The 15,190-nt window shown below is 39.8% G+C and overlaps 1 protein-coding gene across 1 annotated transcript in view; it reads right to left on the reverse strand.

The window, feature by feature from the left end:
- Positions 1 to 212: 212 nt before the first annotated feature.
- CUBN (cubilin) overlaps positions 213 to 15,190 on the reverse strand; it is a 140,820-nt gene continuing 125,842 nt past the window's right edge. The window contains exons 60-67 of the mRNA XM_005015103.6: positions 6,075 to 6,280; positions 5,048 to 5,210; positions 4,314 to 4,522; positions 3,430 to 3,577; positions 3,132 to 3,313; positions 1,900 to 2,065; positions 940 to 1,175; positions 213 to 534 (exon numbers count right to left, since the gene is read on the reverse strand). Coding sequence (XP_005015160.4) covers positions 427 to 534; positions 940 to 1,175; positions 1,900 to 2,065; positions 3,132 to 3,313; positions 3,430 to 3,577; positions 4,314 to 4,522; positions 5,048 to 5,210; positions 6,075 to 6,280 — 1,418 coding nt within the window. The 3' untranslated portion in view covers positions 213 to 426. The remainder of the gene's footprint in view (positions 535 to 939; positions 1,176 to 1,899; positions 2,066 to 3,131; positions 3,314 to 3,429; positions 3,578 to 4,313; positions 4,523 to 5,047; positions 5,211 to 6,074; positions 6,281 to 15,190) is intronic.

Consider the following 15,190-nt stretch of genomic DNA (forward strand, 5'->3'; position numbering starts at 1 on the left):
CTTGGGACAAAAACACATTACCCTGCAGAACTAATTAAAGACAACCTTGTATCTTAGCTCCTCTTAACAATTTCACGTTGACTATTTTGTGTTTAAGTTTTATCCTGGCTAATTAACTTTTTAACCTTAACTGTAAAACTTTTTACACGTTTACAAGAGCGTTTGAAATAGTATACAAGAATAAAAAAATATGATTCAAAACTGGCAAAAACTCATTTTCACAGTTAGGTAGATAATTTATTCACAGTACAACGAAAGATTACATTTTTGGGACAGAAGTTTAAAATTCATAACAGCTGTACTTACAGCAATCTTTAAAAGGCCTTACTTCAGTTGCAATTATCATAACTGGATTTCAAACATATTTTATGATCTAAAGTGTCCTCAGTATACCAAGGAACGGTAAAGTATTTCTCATGTGACGTCTTAGCTCCTCCAACTCAGCTGGAATCCTGATGGTAAAGTCACATATTCGGCATGAAATTTTATATAGACTTGATGAGATGTAGCAGTGAATGGAGCAATGTTTGTATCCTAAAATTAAAGACAAAAAGAAAAAAGAAAAAAATATCTTTATCTGACAGCACGATTCTGAGAAAAATACAATTATAATGTTAAAGCTGAGGTACAAATCTGCTCAGAAGGGACCTCAGGTCTGTGCTAGATACTGCTGTTGCATTTCTTCCATAGGGTGTTAAAAATATTTAAATCACAAACACAGCAACTAAATTCAGAGAAAAAAAGCGCTTGATGATACCACCCACTAGATGTCACTGTAAGGTCTGTATTGAAAAGCTAAGATGCCACAGAAGCCTTACACTTTCACTTCCACTAGTCTGTATGGAACTCATGCCAAAATCAGGGAAACCATCTTAATTATGACACGGTAAAGATTCATTTTAACCAGTTACAGGGTCACAGACAGTAGGGAATACATACCATCCCACAGTACGGCCCAGCGGGGGGATAGCTGGCATCTGGGCCATTGTAAAGGATCAGATAGTTGTTACTGCAATCCCCTGGGTCATCGATGCTGATGAAATCAAAGTTCACTGTGACAATCCGTCCCTTGGGCGCAGTAATGGCCCACTCACAGTCAGTGTTGTTCTGGTAAGTCGCAGGGTAGCTGGGACTAGCAAACGTACCAGAGCTGCCGTATAATGTTCCTCCACATCCTGGAAATGGACACAGTTAATTAGCTTAGAAGACTTAGTTTTACAAGATACTACACAATGTAGTACAGTGTTAGCAGCAGCACTGAAATACAGAGAGACACTGTGGACTGGAACAATGCATTTGGATAAGAGCATTATTGCAACGAGACAAAACTGAGGCTGTAGCGTCAGCAGCCTGAGAAGAATACAGCATGGGCATCAGGCATACTGTAGGGTTACTCTGCAGTGCTTTGCTGCTGGTCTTAAGCTCACTCCGGTAAGTTAGTGTCAAGGGCAAGCTATGTCATCCAGCTATTCATTCCCATTTCATATGCCATTTATGACTAGGTCTATCACCCAGTCACTACACAGCTTTATAGATACGTTATTTTCCTGAGGCAAGCGTCAGTCCTCTTCAGGCTTAGCAGTGCCTAGATCCTACAGCCTATCACAAATGAACTACCAATAAAGTAGACAGAGTCACTGCTACCACCACTACTCTGTGGTGCCAAGATAGAGGTTCCTTGTATTTTCTGTCCTCTTGGTGAAAGATGTAGACCTCCAGCTTAAGTAGAACACATCCTCTGAGGTTGCTAATTAGAGAATAGGGTTGGCAATGGGTGCTTGAAAAAGCCTTAGATGTTAATAAGTCAAGGTCCCACCTGAGCTGGCTGGATTCCATCTTTCTGTGTTTTCCTGCTGTGTACAACTGCTTAATGGAATTACATTGTTATTACAGCCTTACCACTTGATGATGAGGTCCAAGTGATTTCATATCCATCACTTGCCACTGAAATATCACTCTTGAAACGAAGGTAGACAACATGATTTTTGGGGAAGATGGGACTGGGCACAAGGTTTCCACAGAACCTGCCAAGCAGTGGTGATTGCACATTGCTGCCATTTCTGACCTTCAAGGGACAAAAAAGCATTGTCAGCGTTAAATCCTTGTACTAATTATACACAACTACAATTATACAGTGATGCAGGCACAGCACAAAGTATGTATAGACTTGTATAATTGTCATTTAAATACTTTTATTTTTCCTACTCTACATCCTTACATAGAAGGGAAAAGAGACTATTAGCCAGCCTGTCTGAGCTTTGTAAGCAATTGCACAGAACAAGTATCATCAGCAACAGGTAGCTAAATTTTATGGTGTGGTATATCTCCTGAATAATAAAAATTACTTGGCTAGTAGCTAAGATGTGCTTTTGAAATTCAAGTCCATGTTTTAATTTTCATCTGAAATGTTAATATTTCAGATGAAAAGATTAATACTTTACGCTGCAGACTATTCTTTTCCGTGGTCACATAAAGACACAGTTCATATTATGTAGCTCAGAATTAAGCTGATGCTTTTTTTGAACTCCAATTATGGTGGAGTTCAGATCCATTTCTTGAAACAGTAAAGAGGGTATTGAAGGAGAACTAAACGGGGATTCTGCCACAGACATCTGATTTTTGTAATCTGACTAGTGAAAACTTCAACAAGCATGAAAGGACAGAGTAAGTATTGTGCAGGATAATATGCTTTTTATTGACACAAGGTACTTTTACAAGTAGCATACATTTGTATTACACATCTCTCCTTTTTTTTTTTAAAAGAAAAATAACAAGGAGATGGAATCTGCTGCTGGAATGAAAACACTCAGACTTAAGGCTTTCCATTCATGCACAGGTGTTAATATTAGATGAAAACTATCACAGTTTGCTCTTTAACTGGGTAACATCAACATGAGCTAGGTAAAGATGAGTTGGATAACAGCAAAAGTATTTATTGCATGTATAAACAATACATAGCATGTATTGTTTAACCTCTTACTATAGTACCTCAGTATTTTTCACCATAAAACTGTAGCAATATAGTAGTTCCTAATGTCAGTTCAGATGATACTTGAACCAAGACTGTTAACGTCCTTTGACTTCAGCAGAATTCAATTTAGGCCCACAAAATAGATATACTGGCTTAATACCTCTAGGAAGTCATGTGAACACTGGATGCTGTCCTCCAAACTGAAAGCATGGAAAAAGAGAGAAATGGTGTGGTTCTGGGGAGCTCTCAGAACAATAGAACAATCCATATTATTGGGGTGACGACCAGGCCACCCAGGGCTCTTCAGGTAACCAAATGGCTGGTTATACTCTCTGCTGCAACCTGGAGAAAGAAAGACAAATACATGTAAGCCTTGCAGATCTTTGTATTGCTTTTCACTGTATGGAATCAACAAAGAGAACGGTAGGTAGATATTTTCAACAATTCTTCAAGCTTACCTGTAGCTTGATAGGTAAATCTGACTCCATTATTAATCCTATACTCATCTGACTTGAAAGTCACAATGGCAGTGCGATCATGAGAATAAAATTCAGGGACTGGGAAGGTGTCAGTGCCGCAGAATCTATGGGCTGATCCTTGGCTATGCTGGAATTCAATACACGTCACAAATTACTTCTACATAGGGGTACAACTTGGTTTTCTACTTACAAAACTTTAAATGAACACATCTTTTAGCACTTTCTATACCAGATAGCAGTCACATTTTAAAACTACCATGGAAATCACTTAGTAATGTCTCAACATTTTATGTTTGATTATGGTGTGAAGCAAATCAAATGTAATAGGTATTTTCATGAAAAAGTAAGAAACAATGAAAGAAGGTTTAGAATAATGAAATACAAGGAACATAAGCAGTTGTGGTTTTTGTGTGCATGTTATTTTTTTTCCTAGTGCTTTCTACAAACACTCTTGGCATGAATAGTCATTTTATTATGGTTCTTGGATGGGAAAAAGTTTAATTAGTTTATGAAAGCTTGTTGTTGGGCAATACTTTCTGGGTGTTAAGTTTGGCAGCTTTACTACTAGGTGCAACTGTGAAAAATTGCGTAATACTTACTCAATGGTTATACTCATGGTCAATACTTAAAAAATGCTCAATACTTATACTCAATGTGTGTAAGTCACTTCATGACTTCCATGAAGTCACTGTATCAGCTGACACACATCAAGTGGGGCATAGTGCTTAATGCTTTGCTCATACTCTTCACACAGAATTATCAACTAACCTATTACTAATCTAAGGAGGGGAGTTCTTCCCCTGTTTCTAAAGAGAGGGGAGCTGAATGTGAATAGGGCATGGTATCAACCGTAAATTTCATACCGTTGGTGAGTCCTGGAGCTCTAGGTAGTTCTGAGAGCAGTCCTGGCTGGAATGGAGGTGGAAGGCCTCTACCACCACTCTGACTTGCTTCTGTGGAGGGGCATCAATGACCCACGTACAGAGGGTAAATGGTGGATATTCACCAGGGAAGTGAGGAGACATTGCAGACAGAGAGGTAGAAGTCGCATTATATGTTCCTCCACACAGTCCTGTTTAAAATAGTAATAAATGCGTCATAGACTGGAAACCTTCCCAACTGGGGAAGAATGCTTATTTATTAAACAAAACTACACTGGACAATATCCTTTTGTATATATACAACGTATGTATATAATTTGTATGTATTGTATATACCTATGACTCTCTAGAAGAAAAAAAAGTAAGTAGAACACATTCTAATACTGTGTCAATGTATGTCATAAAATTAAAATAAATGCTTTTTCATTGTAATATCAGTGTATTTATTAACCGTCCATGATAGAGCGTTCCTGTTTTGCTCTCCACAGTGGCAGGCACCCCACAACCAGCCAAGACCAAAGAGAATTGTACAGGTGTCCAGCAGTGCTGCTTTCAGCTTGCTTATAGGTACTCTGTAGCACTATACTATTGGACTGTCTTTGCCCTTCCCTGAGTCCTGTATCTGGAGCAAATGTTAATGATTTATTATTTAAATACATATTTCTGCAAAAGAGTCACAACAATATATGTATGTATAAATATATGTGTATACTTACGATCCACTGTGACGTAGGTAGCATTGAAACCCTCCCTTTCCACAGAACTGTCTGTGACAAATTTCACAGTCAAGGAATTACTGGTGGAAAGAAAAGGAGCTGGCACTGCAGATCCACAGAATGTGCCAGCTAAATTGGCATTTTCATTAACTCCATCATAAAGCTGAAATAAGAAAAGCATATAACATACTAATAGTTCAGGCACAAAACCCACAAATAAATAGAAATAAAATTTTCTGACCTCTCTTGACATTGCAGCTTCTCTTACTTGAAAGCACATTAGGTACTCCTGTGCTTTAACAGGATGTTCTTGATGACTACAATTATTCACTGCCATATTAACTCATTCTGTTGGACAGTGCAAATCTCATTATGGAACATTCTGGTCCTGTCTTAGCAAATCCATCAAAATTTTATTCTATTTTAATTTGGGGTTCTGTGTTCTTTCTTAGATGGAATCTCAAAGCACTTTTCAATGAGAAAGGCTGTTTTTATTCACCAAAATGTAGAATTCATTCCTCATGTTATTGAACATTTCTAATGCTCCACAGGATCTATAACACACTTTGGAGGATCTTGTTTAGCAGCATTCTACCATCTATCCAGTGTTTTATATACTCATCTCCAGGAAAGTAGCTTTCACAGGTGGGCGTTTAGCATCAAGGCTTACTCAAAATTTTAGAAATTAAAGGTTTTCAAGCAATTTGGTATCATAATAAATGTTCATGATTACTTTCAAAGCCCTTAATTTTGTTCTGTTTCTATTCTGTGAAATAAATACTCATTTATATAGGTAGTCTAAGAACAGAAGTTTGTACCCATAATAATATTAAAATTCTCATTGGTTTCCAAAAAAAGCAGGATGTCATCTGGCATTGTAATCTAACCTACCAAAAACCTGTAATTACATTAAGCAATTGAATTTCTTCATAAGGCAATTTTATATTAATTAAGTTTTAGCCTCATGGAGAAGATAGTGGATTGTATCTCACTGACATTTTCTTGTTAAAACACACAGCTATCTTACTTTGACATAATCATATCGGCAAGTCTGAGCGGACTGTGCTTCAAGCACAAATGAGGTGAAGGTGAGGTTGATCAGCTTGTTTGCAGGTGCAGTTATGATCCACACACAGTCCAAATTTTTCTCGTATCTTCTGCTCACATTGGAGACTGGAGAGCCAAAGCTGTAAGCTGAATATGTCAAGTAGCCACCGCAGCCATTCTGAGGTCCTGTTGAAGAAGCAGAAGGTTTTTAAAAGCAATTCCTGGCACTTTAATTAATCTTCAGAAATTGAGTGTCACCATAGTGGCTTTGTCTGTGCTACAGAATTTTATAGCCCTGTCTCACAGCGGCTATTTTAATTATAAAAGGCTTTCAACATAGACAGCATTAGGTAGATATGAATCCCAATTAGATAGGTTAGAGTGAGCTAAGAAGGGCTCATCTCTTCCTGAATATAAAAGCAGTATCCACTTTGAAAATGTAGCTACGGATTTTTTTTTAAAGGGACTGTAAGAAGACAGAGGACAGAAATTAAATAGAAGAATAGTGGTTAGAAGACGTTTTAATGTAATTCCTACCCATTAGTAAGAGCCCTTGGACAGTAGGGGGCACTGACTTGACTTGGAAAATCTGTCTAAAAATTTAGTTCCTTGTTTTTGCGATCCAGCCTCATTCTGTCGGGATTGAATTTGGCGGTCTAATACTGGGGCCCTGACTCATAGTCAGGAATCTAGCTAAAAGTGACTCATTTCTGGAAGTGTTTTACTTTGCAGGGACTTACAACCCCTCTGAAAATGTGGATAGCACATACAGAGCTCAGTCCCAGCCAGAGCACCTCGCTGTGAAAATTTGAACCCTATAATGTTTTTAGTCACACTGAAAGGAATGACTTCCAGATAAAACCAGTTACTAGAAGATCAGAACCCTCTTATTGCATCAAACTACAAACAAACAAAAATATGGACTATTTGAAGGGATTTTAACAACTTTTTCATTTGTCGTTTCCGGAGGGAGAACTGGGTTAGCAACCCTGAGCAGTTTGTTTAGTTTATGCTTCCTTCCCGAGTCTCTATGGCCACTTTCCTGGCCACTTATTTATCTCAGGAATCCCAATAAAGTACGGCTCATGCTCTTCCTTGTGAGCCTGGGAAAGAGCGTTTGTAAACTGCATGGGGTGAAGTGGTGACTGCAAGCAGCCCGGTCTCTCCCGTGGTGTATCCTTTTGGAAGAATCAGATTATCAGAAGAAGATACAGCAACACGAACACAGCTGGGGAATTTCAGCCCTGTGTGTAAAAATGCCTGTCTGGCTGACGTGTAACTTAACCTCGACCCACTGATATATTTCCAGTCATATAAAACTACACACTACTTAAGCTACAATATTACAAAAGATTCCCCTGGCCTAAAATCAGCATCCAAGTGTCAAGATTGCATCAGTAACCACGGGTTGGAGACAGCCCTATCTTGCAAAATTGCAATGGTTAAAACAGAGTGACTAAGGATAAATGTCATCTTGTTCTACTAACCAAATCCGGAAAGACTCCACCCTAAAAAGGAGTTTGCTTAAAACCAAAATCTTAATAGCATGAGATTTAAGCTTTTGCTATAACTAAAAATGAACAGAAGAAACTTGCTACAAAGTGAAAAAGTCAGGAATAATAATAATAGACTGCAGTCCAGTTTCGTGGGCTGTTCTAGCAGTGAAGTTGCAGAAATGGAAAAGTGTTAGTGTTAACTCCGATGCTGCTGCAAGAGCTGAGAGCAACAGTGGGGGAAATGTGACCAATAAATCATGTTCTTACAGATATCCTTAGGAAGGAGCAAAATGTCAGACAGGAGGGTGCCTGGGCCCTAAGAATGCAATTTCATTATGTTTTTCTCTGGGTTCACCCTTCTGGATGATTTATTCAGTCTTCCTGAAGCAGTCTTGTTGGAGCCACTTCCTGCTCAGCGTTTTGGACACCATCCACTAAGCACGCCATTAAGCATATAATCATTAGACATAGATCATAGTCTGTCCCTCCAGCATCGCAATATTGAATCTTCAGTGATATATGGGTCAGACCGTCTTACAAAGCTGCCCTTCACCCTTTTCATGGTTAGAGTTGCAAACACGCCAGCCAGAACGTTGCAAAAGCAATCAGAGAATTGCCACAGCGCAACGCAACAGGAAAACTGTCACAGCTGCTGGATTGTCCTTTTTTTGGGGTATCAGATGTCTGGACCTTTGCAATGGTGCACTTCACAGCTATCTGTGCAGCTATAAAGACAGCTCAAACGACAAACAAATACAGATGTGGGTAAACCATGTGTGTAAAACACATAAACAGGACCTGACAGAGAGAGAAACACACCGAAGCCTCATTATAAGAAAATTAATTCTAGTGAGTATATCCAGTAAAAGCATCAAAGGGGAGATAAATAACTAAAAGTATGATTTATAGTTAATAAAAATAAGGTTTCATCATTAGCTTTCACAATGCTTAGCCTGCTCAGCCAGGACTGAGTCAAACAGTTAGAGGACAGTACATTATGAATAACGTCTGGACTGGAAGCTGACCAGGTATCACGTAGCCCTGCATCAAGCCAAAAAAAAAAAAAAAAAGAGCAGCCCCTGTTGAAGAATCTGTTACCGTGTTTTTCATTACTGATCAACTTTACATCTGATTGCAGCTACTACAAGTCACAGAACAGTGAATGTGCACAGATCAGGGGAACGCCCACAAGTAAAAAAAGAGCCAGTTACTTAGCAGGAGAAAACTCACTGTAAAAAAAGAAACCCTACTACACTACTTTTTATTTATTTATTTTTTTAAAAAAAAGAAGCACCTCATCTTTTTAAAAATTGTCACAGCTTTTGAGTAAGAAGGCCAACTAATAGCTCTCCAGCTTGTTGTGATCGTCGATGGAATGATGTCATTGTTGGCTAACGCAGACAGAAAAATCACAACTAAAATTTAGGCAAAATCTGAGACTGAGAAGTCTGTTAATTGGTAGAATAGCCTCTTAGATATTAAAAGTTAAACATGATAAAAATGAGAAATGTACTTTATAGAACAACTAGGGGGGGAAGGGTGCAGATGGATGACCGTGTTGTTTCAGTCACTGGTTTCTTATTTAAAATAAAAATGGTAAGGTCATCATAAATCAGATTGTAATCCTGTCCTCCTCATACACAGCTTGCCAGAGAACACAAATTATCAGAACTAGGGCACACACTGTCATCATTAATTGCTTTTGGTGGGAAGCATTAATGAAACTAAAAGGCTGAGGGACCATTCAGAAAAGAAAGGACTGAAGGTTCCCTATGGCAAATAAAAATAATTACAGCAGAGAGCAAGCACATGTTTCTCTAAGAGCTACATCCTCTAGACACAGAACCAAGATGAAGATAGATCTTTGAAGCTGCCTGCCTTTGAAGCACAGTCAGGGGTAAGGTTCGTTTGTACAGGTACAGATGCAATGAAATGGAACCTGCCGAGCAGTTTTAAGTCTATTGGAAACAGCTAAACCAATGGCATTTCAAAACCAATCAAACTAATTTTGCTGTCCTTCTCCTTGTACTAAAAGAGCCCCACAGCTGTGCACCATCAGAAGACAGCAAAGTTTGAAGTACCCTCTTCATCTGCTTCAATCCCTCTCCCAGATTTCTGAATCACATCTGATCTCACCTAGAAGGATCCCTGGGAATTCTAGGCTTCTGTCTGATCTGAATTAAAAATCAGAAATAAGCAAGGATTAACTCTGCCAAGACTAATGCTTCATTCCCGACAGGTTTTATTTCCAGTTCAGGGCAGGGGCTGGACCATGGCTGCAGTAATTAACTCATGGCTTGCTTGTATTCGGCCTTCAAATAGTAGGAACTACTTTGGGATGGAGGGAGGAATCGTCTGTCATTCTTTGTCTCATGGCTGCTAAACCTTAGGGTTGGTAAACCTTCACGAGCTGAGATTTTGAGGTCAGTTGGTGTGTTTGGCAGCCCCTACACAGGCACCGTGACTTCATGTAGGCAGCGGGCCAGCAGCGCTGTAGGGCCTAATGGCCCTGATAGCGGGGCCAGCCCTGACCACAGTGCCTGCAGCAGCCGGGAGGAGACCTGAACACAGGGGACTGTTCTCAGCCCTCAGCCTGGCCTCTAAACAGAAGGGTTTTTACATTGATGTGATGGCATGGCAGTAGTACCAGCTGTGACACTAGGACTGGAAAGCCCACAGCTCCTGCTTCAGCAGGATTTTACAAATGCAGTCAGACAAAGTTCATATTCTTAAGTGTTTTTAGACTTTTTAGCTGATCCCAAACATAAGTCCAGATGTGCTCTGGCCAAACTCACTCTAGTTCTGCAAAACTGTAATATATGCACTATCCCATCCATCTCCTCAATGCTTACAGAGGAGACTAGAGGCAGACAGGTGGTCTGGCCTCCGTCTGATACATTCTAATACCGCATTAACATACTTGTTGGCATCACAGTTGCCCAGGCATTTTGCAGATCTCTCCTGCAATGCGAATCAGAAATGTCTCCTCACCCTTTGTTTATATGCACCGGAGCACAGACTTCCAGCTGAAGAAGTCATTGAGTATGTGAACCACTTCTGTTTGCTTTGGGAGAAGAAATGTCACAGACATTAAATACCTGACATTTCTGAGAGGCGTATGTAGACAGTCCTTAGCTGAACAGATGTATTTTTTTTTCAGAGATACTGAAGAGACAGCAAATACTTTCTAAATTTAGTCTGATATCAAGCTGATGCATACTGATGCATATTTTTAACATAGATTTGAGCCACAAAATACATTTAGAAACAGTCCAGGAATTGTGACTGTCTTATAAACAGCTATTCTGAGCTTGTTAAGGATGTTGATATTTTTATAGACTATAATAAGATCAAGAGAAGATATTATTAACCACAACTGAGTCATTATTTTAATATACTAAGCTAATCATAGTTAAGCCATGACAATGTAATGAATCTGAACTGTGAAATATCTGTGTCGTATATTTAGTAAAATGTTGTGTGAATCAAAAGCCAAAAGAAAGCTTTGTGAGAATATTTGTGAATTGCAAGCGATTTGCTTCTCAGCTAGCCCTGCCACAGCACCAGGCTCAGAGGCCAGATTGGATATCTTGAGATGCACCTCTGGAAACCAGTCCTAATGGGCTGTGAAAGCTCCGCCAGGCACTGCTGCTTTTCCAAAGGCATGAGAAAACACGCTGAATTCAGCAACAGCATTCGCATGCCACAGTCAAGGACACATTCTTCTAAGATTTTTTTTTTTTTTTTTGTAGGAGGGAGAAGAATTCCTAATAAACCTGAGAGTCGGCCGTGCCGTGCTTTCCCACCTGACAGGCAATAACTGCTGTTGTTGCTGCAGGTCACTGGTGCCACCAACAGCAGGTGCCAACATTATTTACCTAGAGCAGTGCCATGAATTACTGCTAGTGCTGTAAGTTTAGAGATGACTCACAAAAGAACACCTAACCCCCACCTATGCAGCAAATGACCAAACCAATATTTTACACCTTTCATTACCCATTCACAACTGTTTTTCAGTGATTCTGAACAACACAAATAAAATGACTGAACATTGCTGGAAATCTGCATCTAGAAACTGAACAAAGAGTAAGCCAAAATTTCAGTTTGCAAGGCAGAATTGGACTTAGACCTATATTAAGATTTTGTTGTTTTTGTTGATAGAATAAAATAGCATAAAAATGCTGTGAAAAATCTCCTGGATCCTTTTTTTTTAAAGTACACTTTAATTTCACTAGGGGTAAGCATAGCAGTGAGCCCATTAGTGACAGACACTTAGTGTATTGTATTCCGAACAGGAAACAAGTAATTTAATACACAGCTAATAGAATAAAGGAAGACAGAAATCTCCGGGTAATTTATCAGGTAAGTTGCAGAGCACTTTGTCAGGAAGAAAAGCATATAGATTATCACCTTAATTCCATAATATGCATTCTAGGTAATTCATATAAGTTTCCTATTAATGCATTTTTCTAGTATATGAAATGAGAATTTATTATTCCAACCATTTTTCTTCTACACTCTACAGGCTTGTGATATTTGTTTTTTTCTGTGTAAAATGATTAATATTTAGAAATACTCATTTGAATAAGAAGGACTGAGGGATCCTTGAGGGAAAAAATAGGCAAACTGAGGACAATGAGACTAAGAGCAGGCTCCCAGTCTCCCTTTCAGAGGATGGGGTATTTAAGGACTCTTTTGCTTTTTAACAGCCTAATGGTTGCCAAGGGTTTTGGAGGCATTTCTTTTGCCCTAGAGCCTACAACACTAGTTCTCTCATTGTTGTCACCCTATTCTTCTTGCCTGTCTATATCCATCTGTTTTAACTTGTCTTGTGTTTAAATCATAAGCTCTTTCTGACAGCAAATTGTTGCTTTATTCTGCCCATGCAATGCCTAGTGCAGCAGAATCATGGCCCACGAGCTCGTAAGCCCCAAGGTAATGCAAACAAGTGGTGACATTGATATTGATGCAATATACAATTTTTTTTTTCACAAAATTTAAACATGAACTTTTCCTGCATGCTCCCAAGAGAGAGCATAAAAAAGGGAGGGGGAGGAGCTGGTTCGAGCTTGAAGTCAAGCAGGATTTAGGGCTGCAGAGAAAAGCAGGCAATATTCCTGACCTCCATCCTACCTTCCCCACCAGTCCCAGCTCCATTTTCCTTTTGCCTGTGTGAAGAAAGCTCAGGAAGAGCTTTCTGACCCAGCCCATTTATCTAACCATGTCTAACAATTTGCTTCTTGAAAGTTCCTGTGGCTTCCTCAGACAGCCTCAGTGAGCAGAGCTGCCTTTCAGAAACCCCTTAGACCATTCTCTTATGGCTTAGAATGTGACATATTTCTCATTACTGAGACAATGGGGCTACCTACACAAGCACAGAGAGCTGCCAAGCTGAAATGATGTGCTGTTAATAAGGTCACAGACACATCTCCCGAAAGGGGGTTGCTGACTCTTTAAAAATAATAAAAAAAAAATCCTTATATGTCTTCTCAGCCTTGGTATCATAAGCCTTGTAGGGATCACCAGTTGGGGTGAGAGGGTCACCCTCCTGCTAGATGGGACTTGGCAGAAGCTCTATTTATCACCAAAGCACAAAGTCACCGCTGCCACAGCACATGTGGCAGAGGTATGTGCAGGCTCTGACCCTGCCAGCCAAGGTTAGCTGAAAAGATCAGGTCTCCCCTCAGAGCTGGAGAAATAATCAGAATAATCAGGAGATCTTTGGCCAAGTCACAAGCTCCGTACACGCAGACCTTGTCCTTCGGGGAGAGATCTTAGCTCTTCTTCCTTCACAGAGACATCTCATGTAACCAAATGCCTTGAGCTGGTATTGATTTATCTCTTTTTATCCTTATATTGATTGCCTGGAGGAGCACACGCTCACGGTAGAAAGGAGGTATAATTCTCCTTTTACAGACTGTAAACAAAGGCAGAAAAAAGGTCAGTGGTAAGAGAAGGAGCCTTTCCTTTCACAAATCTAACACTGGCAGCAGGCTGGGATCCTCCAGTCAGCCCAGTTCACCAGTTCAGCTGGAGAGCACGTCCAGTGATTCAAAAAGTGAGGCTGGTAAGCATCCGAACTTAGCAGCAGGGAAGGTGAAAACTATGATTCTATGACTACAGACCCCTAAAATTGCACTGACGGCCATATAGCCCCCAGCATCAAATGCCCCATGTCACAGAGTCACTTATGGCAAAGAGTGCTGGTTGTGCAATGTGCATTCAGCAATACATTGCACAGCATATGGAGTGGCATGGTGAAAGTATATTGGTATGAGAGAAAAGGCGATATATTGCCACACAGCCAAATTAATACGATTTCATACTTTCTGTTAGTTTCCCTTTTCTGACTAGTGGGGGGCCTTCAATATTCTAGTGGGTGAAGGAGCAGTGGTGCAAACATACTGCTTTAATTAAAGCTGGGATTTTTTTTCTACACAAATGTCAGGGTTTAACTCTTTGAATGCCTGGTTGTAGGTCTTGCTAGGATTCTTTGAGTTTCCTGTTTCATCTTCTGTCTTTCCTCCCACTGCAGTGGCTATCAGATTGACTCCCCAGTAGTAAAATCTGCAAGAGATGAACACCGCTTAGCCCTGGATTTTGGCAGTATCCTTGAAAGAAGCCTGATCACAAAAGAAACTGGAAAGAGTTTGCGAAGAAAGGAAATAGTTCGGTTTGCTACAAATGGGTTTACTGTTTCTGCTTGCATCTTTCCAATACATAATCAGGGTCACTCACAACATTAAGCAGAGTGCAATAATTACGTTATCCTGTTGTGCTTCCCTAGGGTAACTGCAGAATAATGTGCTCATTGTCATCCAAGAGAGAATGAGGCTTGTTTTCTCTCTGCAGATACCATCTTCCTTATCCAAGAGATTTATCATTATTAATTGTCATCTGATTGCATTTGTACTCTGACAAAACCACACGGGTTTTATCTTTTGACAGAGATGAGGGAGCTCCTCTAAAGCAGCATTTAGAACAACAGGCTCTTCGATCTTCATGGTTTTATTTGCTTTCATTTGAAGCAGAATCTCAGACCTCATAGTACAAAGATGTGTCACAAATTTTCCTGGCTCTGTTTCTCAGACAAATCAAACTGCACATTTTTATAGGAATGTGACTCATTTTTTCCTATTATAATATACTTTTCTTCTTTTTGGCCACCCCATATTAGCATGGGACTGCCAGGATCTTTCCTACAGGCTGTGTGGTTTAGTCCCTGTGGCTTGCTTCCCACAGAGGAGAAGAGACCTAACATTAAGTACCTCATCACCAAGGACTATTCGTCACACAACCCACATCTCCACATGGCTATTTTTTTCCAGTTTGCAGCTCCATTGCTCCTGAGTAAGTCCTGCAACATCACAACCTCCCTTTCCTTGAGAGCCTGCAAAAATTAGGCTGGTAGGTGTCAGAGGTTACAAATAAAAGTCTTTTCCTCACTCAGGGAAATAATCATGAATGGTATTGATTCGGACAGCTTGGCTTGTGTTCTGTTTTGTGCTTAAGCAGAATCTCTGGCAAGTAATGCAAATAAATCAGCAGTCAGTGGCTAAAAAAATTGACAATGTGCCAACAGGAAGAGCAAGAGCTTGGA

Source organism: Anas platyrhynchos, chromosome 2 (assembly GCF_047663525.1).
Source record: "Anas platyrhynchos isolate ZD024472 breed Pekin duck chromosome 2, IASCAAS_PekinDuck_T2T, whole genome shotgun sequence".
Lineage (NCBI taxonomy): Eukaryota > Metazoa > Chordata > Aves > Anseriformes > Anatidae > Anas > Anas platyrhynchos.